Below are 15,564 nucleotides of genomic sequence, written 5' to 3'. Positions count from 1 at the left end.
TTTGTTCAGCTTAGAGAAGAGAAGGCTGAGGGGTGACCTCATCGTGATCTACAACTTCCTCCAGGGGGGCAGCAGAGAGGGAGGTGCTGATCTCCTCTCTCTGGTGACCAGCGATAGGACACAGGGAAAGGGAATGAAGCTGCTTCAGGGGCAGTTCAGATTGGGCATTAGGAAGAGGTTCTTCACTGAGAGGGTGGTCGGTCACTGGCACCGGCTCCCCAGGGCAGTGGTGACAGCACCAAGCCTGTCAGAGTTCAAGGAGTGACTGGACGATCCTCTTAACCATATGGTGTAGTTTTAGGCAGTCCTGTGAGGAGCGGGGAGTTAGACTCGATGATCCTTATGGGTCCCTTCCAACTCAAGATATTCTACGGTTACTATCGGAACCATTAGACACTCAAATATTTTTGTTTGGACTGATGGGAAATAATCCTGTCATCTTGCTTATGGCCAAAAATAGACGCTCAGGTTTTCAAGACAGAATAGTACAATGGAAGCCCAGGAATGACTAAAGGGAATTTGTATTGGTGTTTTATGGGTGTTGACACTGATATTACCAATGCAGTTGGTTAGGTAAGACTAAACAATTGGATGTTTGAGCCTAGTCTCATTTGAGCAAGAGGCTTACTTCTGTAACTATTTTTAGAGACAAATACAAGGCAGTCTTTATCAAAAAGGAACATGCTCAGGTTCCCTAAATGCTAGACTAATGGCTTATTTTTCTTCTAAAGCAAATTCCTACTACTAAAACTGGAAATATTCTATATCAAATCTTATTGCATGCAACTAAATTACTCTTAATTTATTCAGCAGCAAATCTGTTAAATGGAAGTTCTGAAGTATTCTGTTCAACAGAAAATGGGAGAAGACAAATCCCCTCCCACAAATATCTGAGCTTGCTAGTTTTTATGTAAAAGATCTTCAGTGTTCCTTCCCAGTTCTGTTTAGTGGTACTCTTAATAAAATCACTCAATAAGAAATGTGTTTTCTGAAAACAAAACCTGTGCCACATGTCTGTAACAATCTAGGCTGAGGAAAGTGTCAGTAGCACACTGAAGCACATGCATGCAAAACAGGAAGTGAAAGCTTACTTGCTGACCTGTGGAACTCTTAACACATACACAAAAATTATGCATGCTTGCTAGGCTTGTGAGTTGGAAGCAGACTTCTCTGTACTTAGAGGATGCCTGAGAACTTATGCTTGTTTCCTGTATTTAAGATGAAGACTATGAAACAGCTGTTAGGAAACTTAATGGAAGACTGTATCCCAGTGATTCAAAAGAGAAAAAGAAATTGCAAGATCCTGTAAAAGGTATGTTTTAAAGCACAATACTTAAAATTTCTTATATACTGAAACATAAGCTGTAAATCTGAGGGACACTTGAGCACCGAGATTAATTTTGTTTCCTGAGATCGTTTTTAAAAGCAGTGATGCTGGGAGCAGAAAAGCTGCATCTCAAAATACAGCTTTAAGCTCAGTATGTTGAACTGTCAGCAGTAAAGGGGTACCTGAATGAGAAATGTACATTTCAGGTGGCCTCTAAACAAGAACACCAAAGTGTCTTCCTACCTTGAGCTCCTTCTGAATATGAAGAATTCAGCTTGGCATGATACTGTACAAGACAAAAGTTGTCTGTATCTGTGAATACTTGCTACTTCTGCAGATGGACAAATTAAGCTTATGAGTTAATGTTGTTCAATTAAAAAAAAGATATTTGGTCTTTATATTAAAAATACAGGTGTAGAAGATGGAATTTGCTGCTTATGTTTGTCTACCTTGGCTATGCCTCAGACTTCAGTGTTGCGTAACTGAAAATCTGGGTAGATGCTTCTAGAAGTGAAGTTTGCGGCGTTTTTGAAGATATGTGCTAGAAAGAAGTGGTATATCTTGAGCCATCTGAAATATGAGCAAATGTTGAAGGAAGCTAGTAGTAGTGGCAGCTGCAAGATTGAACTCTTCATCATTGCATGGAAATTCCCTGATAACAATAGAAAACCAAGTATGATGCACTTCCAATTCTAGCTACCCTGAGCTGAGTTAAGTTAGTCTTCACTTCCACTGTTTAAACAGTAATGCTATTTGAAAAACTCCTGAGGTCCTACTTCAGGTTGCTCTGGCTATCATGAGGTTATTTTGTAATGTAGGTGCCAAAAATACTTCAGTATTTAGCTGCCTTCCCAGATATTTTCCACTAACTTTTATTCTTTGCAGTAGGCATCACAGGAAAAAGTGAATTTGACAATGAAAGAGAATGTGTTACTGCTTGGGAAAAGAAACCAACTCCTGAGGAGAAGGCTAAAGCAGAAACTCCGCAGGTTCCTTCTACATCTGTCTGTGGTGTCAGCAGTGATACTGAGGATGACAGTCCTGAAGACTTTCAGAGAGAGGTTAAAATTCAAGAAACGAAAGTAAGAACTAAATCTTTGCTAAACTTTTTGACATCAAACTTGTACAATTACTTCATATACCTCTGAGACTTCACATAGTTTTCACCTTGTGAGAACTAAAACATTCAGTGGTGAAAAATTGACTCTTTTGTGGCTGTGCTTCAAGTCTTTGCCAACACTGAAACAGAAGATTAGATCGTAAGTTCCTTGGGAAGAGAAAGGAGGTACAGCTGTTCTCATAAAGTATAAACTGCTTGGGCTAGTAAAATTACTCCTAATGTATATATAAGGACTAATTGATTTCAGAAAGTAATAGTATTTTTTTGAAAGCATAATACTTCAAAGATACTTCAGTCTCTTGTCAAGTTAATGTCCAGTGTGTGTTGAGTGTAATGAAAAACTTTAGAAAGCTTATAATAACAATTTTTCTTGGTGTTCTTTTTTTCTACAATGACTGTTCTTAGTCTCCTGAGGAGATAGTTTGAATACTAGGCTCTTCTAGCTTATTTGCTTATTACTTTACTTTTTTATTAAACTCAGGAGAATGAGGTTACAAGCTCAACTGACTTAGTTTGTACCGGTAAGGAAGAAGTACCTACTCCATCAACCAGTGAGGTGACAGTACTTGTCCAGTCAGCTACGAACAATGAAGAACCAGATTCCACCACGGAAACTGTGCATGTATCACAGACTTTATCGGGAGCTGATGACAAACCTGTAGACTTGTCAACTAAGAAAAGTGATTCGGACTGTTCAGAGTCAACACAAGGTAAGGTCAGGGGTATGTTCTGTCTTTTTGTAGGAACTTAAGTATGCTTTCCTGTAGATTACTTTAATGTAGCTGCTGCCTTGCAGAGAAGTAATACCAATACTGAATTAGAAGCATGAGTATAAATCTAGTAAAAATGTGACTGGGGATTAAAATAATTATATACCTCAAATTCTGGTGTGTTCAAATGGCACTACTACAGAGCAATGCTAGTGTCTGTTTTATATATGATGTACTTTCATTAGTTTACTGCGAAATACTGCATGAATACTTATTAGAGCTCTGTGGATCTGCACAGAAGTAGCATGCTGAAACTATCTCATACAGTCTTGAGCCCTTTTTTTAAACCATAATAAATGACTGCCATTATGACAAGTGGGATGCGAACTTCAAATTTATTGGAAGGGAAAAATACCATAGAGGCTTCTCCAGTTTATTTTTGTGACTACATAACATTAAACACATTTTCTTGAAGAAAGGCAGAGAAAAACCTTTGACTTTCCCCTCTTATTTGACAGAAAACAGAATCATCTCATTTGGTTTTGGCAGTACTGCAGGCTTGTCATTTGCAGATCTGGCTTCCAGAAACTCTGGAGACTTTGCTTTTGGCTCAAAAGGTGAGTTAAACTAGTCTGAGATGGACACTCAGCTGCACTTCTGCTTCATACAATATACCTTTTGTGAACCAAATTTCTACTGATCGATCAGTTAACAATAGTTTTTTGCGAGTTTTTGTCTGGAAGAAAAAACTACATAAAGCTTAAAATGTAAATATCTTAATTGTAGATAAAAACTTCAAATGGGCAAATACAGGAGCAGCTGTGTTTGGAGAGACAGCCCATAAAGCGGATGAAGATGAAGGTGGTAGTGATGATGAGGTGGTACATAGTGATGATATCCATTTTGAGCCAATTGTGTCCTTACCAGAGGTAAGGGGACTTCTGGGATATAAAACAACATTAAGATAAGCATGTCTGCTAACACAGCAACTTTTTAAAAAATGCTTTGCTTAACTAACTTTGCTTTCTGTGTTGTGTGCTTTGTTCTGTATTTCTTGCACTGCCTATGTAGAAACACCTGCTGTTTTAAATCCTAGTACAGCTTAGCACTGGGGAAGTGTCTGGTCCATCAGTTAAAATCTTCAAAGTTTATTTCATTATATCTTGACTGAGTGTTGATCAGTATGCAAACTTGTACACATAACTTGTAAAAGCTAGAACTGATTGATTATAGCACAGTTGAAAACTAAGGGGGGGAACTGAATAACTGTTAGTGCTAATACACCTCAGCTGTGGCTTTGTAGCCATGACTTGTAGATTCAGTTCTGTGAAGGCCATGTCAACTTAGAATTTTTAAGCTAGGCAAGAGATTTCTAGAATCACTAAGTGATCAAGATGTAGTACAATTAACCTCACCTGAAGGCTAAGGGAACTAACTTTGTTAGTTTGAAAATAAATTGTTTTTCAAGAAGTAGGAGAACCTTCAACGTGGAAGGTAGCCTTATAACTTACTGAGTGAGGCTTCACACAGTTGTTCATGTCTTGATTTGGTATTTAGCCTTAGTGTGCCTAATAACCATTTCAAACTTTTCTGATGTTATAGTCATATCAGGTTTTCCTATAAATAATATAATTTAATTATAGGTTAGTATAATTATTAAGCAAGACATAGACCACAAATAAACAGTATGCAGTGTCCTTTAGTTTGAACAGCAAATCTGATCTAGTTCGTGTAACATGCCTTCAACCACCTCCTTCAAAATTGCATATGCCTTTGCTCATCTGTGTGTCATATTATGACTTCTGTGGTTTTCTTTCTTCCCTTACTTGCTACTTCTCTTCTTTAGTCTCATTTCCCTCTCCACAAATAGTTGTTTGTCATATATTTCTCCAGTTCTCTCAAGTGTTCCTTATCTTCCAAGATGTGTTAACTAAAGGAGGTTAGACACCAGTAATATGCATACATAAAGTGAGGAGGAGATGTGGCGATCAGGTGTCAGTTTGTTATACTTGGTGTTTATTCTGTACAAATGCAAATATCAAGGTCTTTAACGATGTTCAAAAGGTAACACCTGGAATGGTAATAGTACTATATCTTCACTTCTCGGTGTGCATATCATTTAGCAAACCTGAAACTTTCCTGGGAAACTTGCCAGAACACTTGATAGTGTTGGGGTTTTTTTTAAAGAAGAAGAAAAAAAAAAACCACCAACACAAAACCCCATGGGAAAAAAACCCAACCAAACAACAACAAAAAAAACCCACTCCAAAAACCAACAAACACCCACCAAAAAACACATGCAGCATGGCAAAGTAGTATTGCAGTGCTATAATGAATCTCAAAACAGTGGAATTTGTTGGGCTCTTAAATTCTGAAAAGGCTAGACGTTTTACTCATTTTGGTGCGTGATGAATATGGTGTTGGAGAAAGGAACATGTTGAATAATCTTCCATTGTAATATGTCAGAATCATCATAAGTGTATGTGATACTATTAATATCGTTGGTGACAGCAGCTCTCTGGGAAATCACAGGTACTCCACTGTGCTGTTTTTTAGGTGGAGGTAAAATCTGGAGAAGAAGATGAAGAAATTCTCTTCAAAGAGAGGGCAAAACTTTACAGATGGGACAGAGATGCTACTCAGTGGAAGGAGCGTGGTGTTGGAGAGATAAAGATCCTCTTCCATACACAGAAGAAATACTATAGAGTCCTCATGAGAAGGGACCAAGTTCTTAAAGTCTGTGCAAACCACGTCATCACCAAAGAAATGAACTTAGTGCCCTCTGATACATCAAACAATGCTTTAATTTGGACAGCCACAGATTATGCTGGTGAGTTTCTTCTGGTGGTTTTTGTTTTTCTTCTAGGTGGTCTGTAGTTTCTGTGGCTTTGTTTTTCCCTGGAGATTTTATAAGATGAAAGCTATTCGTTTCTGACTATACTGAATAGAACTAAAGAAACCTGTTCTCGGATTTATTTTCAGATGGTGAAGTAAAAGTAGAACAACTTGCAGTCAGATTTAAAAGCCAAGAAATGGCTAATTCCTTCAAGAGGAGGTTTGAAGAATGCCAGCTAAGCTTGTCAGAACTACAGAAGGGACACCTGTCTCTGGCAGCAGGACTGTCAAAGGACACCAACCCCGTTGTGTATTTTGAAGTTTCTGCTGATGATGAACCTTTAGGACACATAAGCATGGAGCTGTTTTCAAATATTGTCCCTCGAACTGCTGAAAATTTCAGGGCCCTGTGCACGGGGGAGAAGGGATTTGGATTCAAAAACTCCCGCTTTCACAGAATAGTCACTGACTTTGTGTGTCAGGTAAGCATAACAGGAAGACTCCTTATTGAAAGAATGAGATGCATCTTGACTAACAGTGGCACTTAAAGTCAGTTATACAGGATAGAGTGTTCTTGTTGGCCCCATGAATGCAGCGTGCAAGATGCTCTCATCTGCCCTTTCTCCGCAAGGAGATGAGAAATGGTGCAAGCAGCACATGCTGCCCTAAGCCAAATGATTTTTACCTGTGTCTGCCGGCTGCCTGATGCTTTAGTCTTACCTAGTGCTGCTGTGTTAAGTGTGGAAGAAAAAACAGAGATAGAGATCTCCTCTTACAATGGGCAAGGGACCTGCTGCTGAACAGGAACACCAAGGAAAATAGGGGTTCCCAAAACTACCATTCAGCCTTCTCTCTCTACAGACAGAGAGAAACTTCCGTATGCTCATCTGCTAAGAACACTTACTTTCCAGGCTTCTTTTACATTTTAAAATACACTTTGTATTTAAGTTAACGTGCACTTTAAAACTGATATTCCAAATATTTTAGATGCTCAAGTTTCCATCTAACAGAAGTCTTCTAGATCTCATTATCATCCAGTGGCCTGTTCCTTAAAATAATCAATTTTTTCACCAAGAGTACCAGCCTGCAGTGCACCTGGACCCCCATGTAGACAGTGTTGGTTTTAAACCCTTGTGCATTTGGTAGCACTAGCAAGTTCTTCATAAATGCTGAAGGCGTAGGAGATTTGATCATAGCTCAGATAGACCTTTCCTTTCCTAAAGTTCTCATCAATAATTCAGTGTGTTTTAGTGACTTGTAACAGGCAGAATGAACCAACTTCCTTACACACTACACTAAAGCTCCCACATGTCACTACATCCCTGAAGACAAGGCATGACCTTCTACAAACTCAGACAGTAATATAGGAGTGGCTTGTCAGCAGAATAAAAAATTATCCAGTCTCTTGACTAGGTATCACCTGTGTCTGAAGTATGCCCTTTATGACTCTTTTGTTAAAACTTTGTGCCTTTCTGATAAGGAAAGCAGCATTGCTTATTTAGGGTTTAAGCTTGTTTTGGGGTATTCCACATCCTATAAGGAACAGACTTTCTTAAAACAGTTAACTGCACTATGTGTACCCTGGCAAAAAGTGAGCTTTTATCGCGTGAAATTAGTATATTCTAGGTTTGCTCTGCTTTGCCTGAAATAATCAGGAGCCAGAAGCTTACTGCCTTGCAGACAGACAAAAGACACTGCTCACTAGCAGCAGCTGTGCTCCTAAACAAGCAGTAATGTGGCAAAAGCTGCTGCCTGCACAGAAGCAAGGAATTACTCATCATTGGTACCTTAACATTTTTCAGGGGGTCAATTCTGTGCCTGTGGGGACTAAGCAAGGACAGGCCTTCAGTGAGATAACGCAGGCCCCAGCTATCCGGGCCAAGCGGTGCAGGAAGCAGGCTGTGGGAAAGACAGGCCTCGAGGAGTGGTCGCCATGTGGAGCAGGACGATAAAATGCTGTGTTCAGAATAACACGCAATAAGGGATAAATTTTCCAGTACTGCTTCCCTTACCATGAACAAAGCTGCTGAAGCTGGGAAGCCTTATATCGAAGTAAATATAGTACTTGTGAAAACTAAGAATGAGTTCTTCCAGAGCAAAGTCTTTACTGTTGAAAGGGAGTATAATTGTGCTGTTGGTTTATGTTTTGGGACTTGTAAGTTAATGCTGTGCTTTTTTTTTTTTTTTTTTTTTTTTTTTTTTTAAGGGAGGTGATATAACTAACCATGATGGAACGGGTGGACGATCAATTTATGGAACAGCATTTGAGGATGAGAATTTTGAAGTGAAACACACTGGTCCTGGATTGTTGTCAATGGCAAATAGGGGCAGGGATACAAATAATTCCCAGTTCTTCATAACACTTAAAAAAGCAGAACACTTGGACTTCAAGCATGTGGTATTTGGGTTTGTGAAAGATGGAATGGATGTTGTGAAAAAGATTGAATCCTTTGGTTCTCCTAAAGGGCTAGTAAATGGAAGAATTGTGATTACAGACTGTGGGCAAATATAGAATTATTTCTTTGAGTATACAGATGTTCTAGCAGTATAAATCAGTATTTAGGTATTATTGACTAATTATTTCAACTTCTTAAAACGGACACTTCTGATGTATAAATGTAAAATTACAGCTTATGGTTGGGGTTTTTATGTGTTCTAATTGATTTTTTTTGCATGTTAAATAAAAAGTTCAGACACTGGCATATTTCAGGTGTATTTGTGTTATCCTGACATATTTGTATTAAATGTCAAATTTTAAAAATTAAATCTTAGTCTTGTTAAAATAAATGTCTTGTCTTCACTCTGGTTTGTTTAAAAAAAAAAAAAAAGAAAAAAACAACAAAAAACCCCAAAACTTGCATAATTTGTATCTTTTGAATATGCAAATTGTAGTGCTAAGTGCGGGTCAGTAAACGGTGGAGGCCTTTGAAACTTAGTGTTTTGATGTGCAGAAAGCGAGCTGAGGGAGCCAGCAGGTAGGTGCTGGTTCTCTGAACGGCACTTCAGTACGTGAAAGCTAGAGAGTAGTTCTTAAATGTTTTGAGTGGTATTTTGCTAGAGCAGTGTACCAACTCCTTTTTTGTACACAGAATCTCTCTAAAGGACGCAGTGAAAACCCTTTACGGGACAGGGGGCCGTTCCCTGGAATGCTGCAGTACAGCCCGCTGCTGCTGCTCTCTTCTCAAGGCGTCCTTTAGCTCCCCTTCCCGCGGCAGACTTCTGCTCTAGCACCGGACTGTAAAACAACGTCACAGAAGCGCTGCCCTTCACCCTCCTCCGCCCGCTCCCGCGCAGGAGCCGCGGCGCCCCGCCGCCCGGGGGAAACGGGCGCGCCCGGCCCTGGCGGGCGGTGGGAGCCTGCGCGCCTGCGCGCCCGCCTCTCCCGCGCCTGCGCCCGCCGCCTGCGGGCGGCGGCGGTTTCTTCGAGCGCGAGCGGCGCGGCGCTGCGCCATGGCGGGCCCCGGCCTGGGCCTCAGCCGCTCCCCCGGGCGTCTGCAGCGGCGGGGGCTGGCGGGGGTGAGACGGGAGGGCAGGGGGTGCGCGCCCGCGGAGGGAGGCGGGCGGCGGCGGCGGCGGAAAGCCGCGCTTTGGGGTGCTGAGAAAGGGGTCTGCGTCCCCTCCCTTGGGGCTCATTGTAAACACTGTGGTGTTACATACGCGAACAGTGTGAGAGCCTAAAATGGGGTTTAAACAGACTTTAGGAGCTTGTGCGTAAGGTGTGTTCTGTCTAATCCTGCCCCTGTCCCTCTGCTCTGATTCTGTTAGAGGGAAAGTGCTGAAGAGTCATCCTTGCCTGAACTTGAAATTTCCCTGGTAATTGCCATTCCAAATTTTATGCATTCCCAAAACGCAGTCTGAGCAGCTTGGCACTTAGTTTTTTCCTAAAACCTTCTGGTGCCTGCCAGTTGGGCAAGATAATATGTTTTAGAAGTAGTCTACTATGTTTTAGAAGTAGTCTGCTAGACATTTATGAAATATACATAATAGGATAACTCATTTCATTCCTACCTTCTTTTGCTACAGCAATTGCTAGCCTTATTTAGAATGTGTTAGGAGTGTTTGTGGTTTTTCATAAAGCCTAGTGATTAGCGCTGTTTTCGGGGAGCGGGAAACTGTTCCCGCTCTAGTCAGCCAGAGGAGAATCAAAGCCCTGGTTCATAAGAGACCGCCACAGCGACCAGGCAGTGAATTATGATGGGTATTGCTCCCTTGCCTGAGGTGAAGCAATGTTATTTTACACCAGAGAATGCCAGGTTCTTTGCACCAATATGAATGATGGAACTGGATTGGGATAACTTTTGTTTTGTTTGAAGTCTGTTTGTCTTTCACTGAGACAAATTTTTGCAGTTGTTTTCTTGCATCTGTATTCTATGGGTTAAGTGCTTCCAGTGTGCCCAGGGGATAACAGACCTTAAGTATTCAAAGTTGTGATGGAAGAGAAGTAATGTGTTGTAAAAATACCTGTGAGCAGCTAAAGATTGGAAGAGATTGAAAGCTGGATTTGGGCTAGACACATAGTTGGATTGGGAGATGAAGTTGGTCCTGAGAATTATCAAATGAATACAGAAACCAGCCTTTTTTTCTGAAGAAGTGTGACTTGCCATTTTAGGATCAGGAACTGTCCCAAATACAAGGTGAAGATTTGAGTTCTTTAGCAGCTAAAATCTGGATGTATCTGCCCCTAATTCCTTCAGAAGGCTTTGCAACTCGGGTAGCATTTTGTGGTGCTCTAGATGCTATGTTTTTCTTGGGGAATATTCTGCTTTGAATTACAGAACTGTTCCTAAAAGAAAAATAATTTTCAAAAGTTGTCTTTAAAAAAGCTACCACTGAGACTTGAAAGTGTAATGCTTGCAAGGAAGGAAATGCTAGATTTGTTTGTGCGTTTTGTTATTTCATTAAAAAGCAGTATTAAGTACAAGAAAATACAGCAGTAGATCATTTAGAGCGTAGCAGAGAGATACGGTGAAACACAACTAAGATCATGAGAGCTGCTTTGAGTCTGATCTTTTCTAATGTACATTTAATTGATTTTGCTTGTAGCCTAATACTTCTGTCATTCGTTTTTTTGGTATGTAGTTACAAGTTAGTAGGAAAAAGTAGAACAGGAAACTGACATAAAAAGCCTAGATGTAAAGATAGATGGCACTGTTTCCATGATTACCTAATCCTACTTTTATGCCCTTATTTTATGTCACTGTCTTCATAGTGTCTTGTATTCTCTCAAATATTTTAACATATAACACTATAATATTTCATTATTAGACTGTGGAGAATATGATTGTCTCTTTATATTAATATATGAGGGCCATTTACATTTATACATTAAAAAAAACCTATTGCCCTTTCCAAAGTCAGTAGTTTGTAGTAAGTTCTGTCACAAGGTGTTGTAACTGTTAAACAAGTAAGTTGTAAAATACACTTTCCCTGAAAATTCTGACTATGTTACAGTGGGTTTGTGCTTTCTTGTAGGACTGCCTTTCAGGAGCATTACATACCGAATATGAGAGTGGAAGCTCCCTAGTATACAAAGGTAATACCAAACAATGGTGCTTTGATGTCTTTTCCAGGGAAAATACATACTAAAACTGTGTAATTCCTAAATTTATTTAAAGTAGTTTTGTATTTTCTCATTTTAAATAGGTAGACTTTCTTGATCAGGGGTTTGTGATATCTGGGAGCCAGCCTGGCAATGTCAACATTCACATGAAGAGCACAAAGGATGCTTTAGGACAGTGGTTCCCAGCCCGTTTGTATTTTAAATCCTGCTTGAAGTAGTTGGTAGCAGTCCACCTCATAATGCATACATTTGGCTTTAATTTAAAGATACATATACATTTAATATTTAAAATGTCTTTGGGCTTCTTGAGAAATGCATGTTGCTGGTGCATGTGGACAGCAGGGTAAAACAATCTATTTAGCAGGCTTTGCTTATAGAAAAATTAGTATATGAAGGCAAGCTGTAAAACTTCAGAAAGACAAATCTGGTTTGAAAACTAAGTAATTCTTCCTATAGTTTAATCTATTATAATTCTTCATTCATTTGTCAGGCTGCGTCAGTTGTTTTTTTGGTTCTTAAACCTACATGATTACATGGCAAGCATTTCTAATAAGCCCTTGTCGATTTCTCAATGTCAGCTTCTCAAATGTAAAGTTGAATTATCATTATTTTATATATTCCAGGTGACATGGACAGCTCACTGGAAAATACAACTATTTCTTTATCCAAATGTTCTTTAGAGTCAGAATTTACTGAAAGTGGGAGAGAGAACAGCATCAGATCTTCTAGTGATTTCCTACAAAGTTTTAAAGACTGGGATTGGTAAGAGGTGTTTTCTCTTCAGCTCTCCTTTACCATTTATTATCTCTCATAATCCAGATAAACCATGAGTAAACAATATGTTCAGATTGCACAAACCCAGAAGGTGTTTTAAGATACTTGTTTTCTTGTTAAGTGAAGAACTGTTTGTGGCTGATATATGAATTAATGTGAATGCTGATTTTGATGAGGAGTATTGTCTCACTCCCTTTCTAGTCTAATCTATGTTGGAATTGCTAATGGATACAGGGATGATACAAACGGAATACAGAGATGATACAAACTGAACTAGTGATACAAACTGAACTAGGAGGAAAGGAAATAGCTCAGACTGGTGAACGGCTTTAAGTTTATTTAGAGATAACTTGATTCCAAAAGCCAAGAAATCTCTTTTCAGGGCTACTTTACACCAAATATGAAAAAATAATGAAAAAAGAGGTTTTGTATTTTTAGCTTTCCTGGAATTTGGTGGTTGGTGGTGAGAGGAGAGTGTTGGTTTTACCTACTCGGGTGTTGGTTCTACCTACTCCATACAGGTGCTTACAGCGTGAAAATTCTAGTTATTGTTAGCACTTTTAAGTCAGTTGTTGTGGTTAAAATCTTGTAAGTAATAATGCCTTCCATCCAAATGATTTAACTGTGCTATTTGTTATCAGTCAAATATCAAAATCTTAGATTGAGCAATGTTTACATTTTTATGCAAACTAAGTAATTTCAAATTATTGCCTTTTTGTATTTGTTTTAGTTTTGATGATGAGCAAGATTCTTTTTGTGATTCAAGTGGTCTAGAAATAGAAGAAAAGACCATTGATTGCTCTGAAACTGATGCAGTTCAAAATACAGCTATATATGTGGAAACAGGTAATAAATATTGAATTTTAAATATTTTTACAACTCTGTGTGAAGTATAACATGTAATTTAGCAAACTTTCTAGTAAATGTATTTCTGTTCAGTTCAGAAATCCAATAATCAACTGAAATGTATTTTGATATAACCTTTCATGTAAGTACGAGTAACTCCTTTAGAATTAGTTCAGGAGGTCCAGACACACTTGATGCAATACTAACATACATTTTAAAAAGAAAAATCAACCTTTTATGAAACTGGTTGCCAGGTGACTTTATAATATGAATGAAGAAACAGGGTGGATTTTGGGTTTTTTGTTTGTTTGTTTTGTTTTATTTTGTTTTAAGTAGCTAGCTGCATTAACAAATACTACAACTCTGTTAAGTCAGATGTCTTTTGTCAGTTTAAGGATTGAAAACTGGCAATGGGTAGAGAGAGAGTGTTGTCTGTTGTTCAGTTAACTCAGGAAATTCTAACTGGAAGATTGTAGAAGGGACCAGCTGGCATTAATTCACTGCAAATGTTTGAAAATGCTGCTGCAACTGGTGGAGTTTGTGAATCAGTGTAGCTCCGTCTCTTGTGGAGAGTTTTAGGTTTAGAAGAACATTCATGTATTCTTTTGAAAGTGTATCTGGAAGCGTGGAGACAGACAGACAGCCAACCCCAAAGTGGCTAAAAGGAATCTCAGAAGCCAGGCAGAGCAAATCAATGGAACTGTAATAGACTCTCACCAGGAGTTGTAGTAAATGGGTAGGGAGAGTATAAGAATAGCTTTCTGAAAACCCATTCTTTCTGAAAAGAAAAGAGAAAAAAAAAAGAATTTAATTACACTGGGAAAAAATGCATCATTTACAGTATTTGGGATCAAAGGCAAAACAAATACTCTGGTATCAGAGGCTCAAACAAAAACAAATACTCTGGTAAATATCACACACATTTGTTTCAGATATTACTACTTTTTTTCTGGTTTCTTTTCCCTTTTTTTTCTGTTATGATTTTTGTGGCATTGTACTAGTTATGCTCTCCTTCCTCACCCCTGAAGCGGACACACTGGGTCAGAACAACAGGTTTGGTTTATTGTCCTGCTCCAGCTGTGATGGGTGATCAGCCACAGGGCTGCCTGATGCATACCACCAGTTAGCCCTGGTTACATCATTTGCTTATCTAGTAACCTTTTTCCTGTTTCTTGATGCTCCTTCTTGTCTCCTCCCCAGTTGCCTGTCCCAGCTGTGACCCCTCCCAACTTCTTGTGCACCCCCAGCCTAATTGCTGGTGGGGCAGAATGGGAAACAAAAAAGGCCTTGACACTGTGCAAGCCCTGCTCAGCAATACCTAAAGCATCCCTGTATTATCAACACTGTTTCCAGCACAAATCCAAAACATAGCACCATACCAGCTACTATGAGGAAAATTAACTCTATCCCAGCCAAAACCAGCACAGTACCCCAACTTGTATTTCTGATACTGTCACCTAGGTAATCTTGGCCCAATGTGGTACCTAGGTGCAGTTGGCCTTGCACAATGTCTCTCCCCAAAAGATCCCAGTACTTCCCTTCAATTATCTGTGAATTTTGGCCTTGACTGTTTGTGAAATCCAGCCATTCCTCACTGTGCTATCTGTAACTTTCATCAGCTTCTTACGCTATAATCTGATGCCTAGCAGTTTCTTATGTCGTGTCCAGTAGTTTCTTAAGTCTTATTCTGTTAACTTAGGTGTCAGGCCAAGGTCTAGTCAGCAACGAATCACTTGCCTGAAGCCCTTACAAAAATAAGAGGAGATTTTGGCTACATTATGATTCAGTCTGTGCATAGATTTGATACAGTTTTCTATGGGATTTCTATATTGAAGTGGAGGACATAGTTTTACTTATAAAACTTCACTGATCACTGATTGATTCAAACAAGTCATGGCACACAGCTTTGAGCAATTCTCCATAATTCTTTAGATTAATTTCTCATTTTAATACCTCTTGCTCTATGGTTGTCACCCTAAATGCCTAAAATAAGTTTTCAATGTTTTGTAACAACAATCATGTCATTATTTTTCTAGGACTAATTTTTTAATGTAAAATGGGTTTTTCCTTTCCATAGGCAGCACCTTATCATCCTATTTGGCTGCAAATACACGAGAAAACAGTGACCAAGATATTACCAATGGTTTGGTAAGGAAAATTCTGAGTGGAACTGATGCTCAAGCATGCAATAGTCAAGGCTTAATACCGCCTCACATCAGTCAAATTTATGATGAATTATTTGTCATACATCAGAAGCTTCAGGTAGGAACTGGAATTGCCTTAAAATTTTTGTTGAGTAATGTTATGAAGAGTCTCACTTTTGACAGAGAATTCAGAAATTACTTACATACTAAAATCAGTATTGCTTATATACTAAAACTTAATTGCTTAT

At 39.1% G+C, this 15,564-nt stretch overlaps 2 protein-coding genes across 3 annotated transcripts in view; both read left to right on the top strand.

The window, feature by feature from the left end:
• The window catches only part of RGPD4 (RANBP2 like and GRIP domain containing 4), a 34,009-nt gene extending 25,230 nt beyond the window's left edge, over nucleotides 1-8,779 (top strand). The window contains exons 22-29 of one of the 2 annotated variants that reach the window (XM_082304402.1): nucleotides 1,220-1,312; nucleotides 2,216-2,409; nucleotides 2,929-3,157; nucleotides 3,676-3,774; nucleotides 3,944-4,086; nucleotides 5,714-5,987; nucleotides 6,140-6,474; nucleotides 8,199-8,779. In XM_082304402.1, the coding sequence (XP_082160528.1) occupies nucleotides 1,220-1,312; nucleotides 2,216-2,409; nucleotides 2,929-3,157; nucleotides 3,676-3,774; nucleotides 3,944-4,086; nucleotides 5,714-5,987; nucleotides 6,140-6,474; nucleotides 8,199-8,504 (1,673 nt within the window). In that variant the 3' untranslated portion in view covers nucleotides 8,505-8,779. Of the gene's footprint in view, nucleotides 1-1,219; nucleotides 1,313-2,212; nucleotides 2,410-2,928; nucleotides 3,158-3,675; nucleotides 3,775-3,943; nucleotides 4,087-5,713; nucleotides 5,988-6,139; nucleotides 6,475-8,198 lie in introns of both variants that reach the window. The other variant, XM_082304401.1, reaches the window with a different exon arrangement.
• Nucleotides 8,780-11,453: 2,674 nt separating this feature from the next.
• CCDC138 (coiled-coil domain containing 138) overlaps nucleotides 11,454-15,564 on the top strand; it is a gene marked incomplete at its 3' end in the record, with an annotated part of 35,199 nt that continues 31,088 nt past the window's right edge. The window contains exons 1-4 of the mRNA XM_082305152.1: nucleotides 11,454-11,525; nucleotides 12,176-12,314; nucleotides 13,057-13,172; nucleotides 15,250-15,434. Of these exons, the coding sequence (XP_082161278.1) occupies nucleotides 12,181-12,314; nucleotides 13,057-13,172; nucleotides 15,250-15,434 (435 nt within the window). The 5' untranslated portion in view covers nucleotides 11,454-11,525; nucleotides 12,176-12,180. The remainder of the gene's footprint in view (nucleotides 11,526-12,175; nucleotides 12,315-13,056; nucleotides 13,173-15,249; nucleotides 15,435-15,564) is intronic.

The sequence above is a fragment of the Platalea leucorodia genome (genome assembly GCF_965183815.1).
Source record: "Platalea leucorodia genome assembly, chromosome: 2".
Lineage (NCBI taxonomy): Eukaryota > Metazoa > Chordata > Aves > Pelecaniformes > Threskiornithidae > Platalea > Platalea leucorodia.
This window is presented reverse-complemented; position numbering and strand designations above follow the sequence as displayed.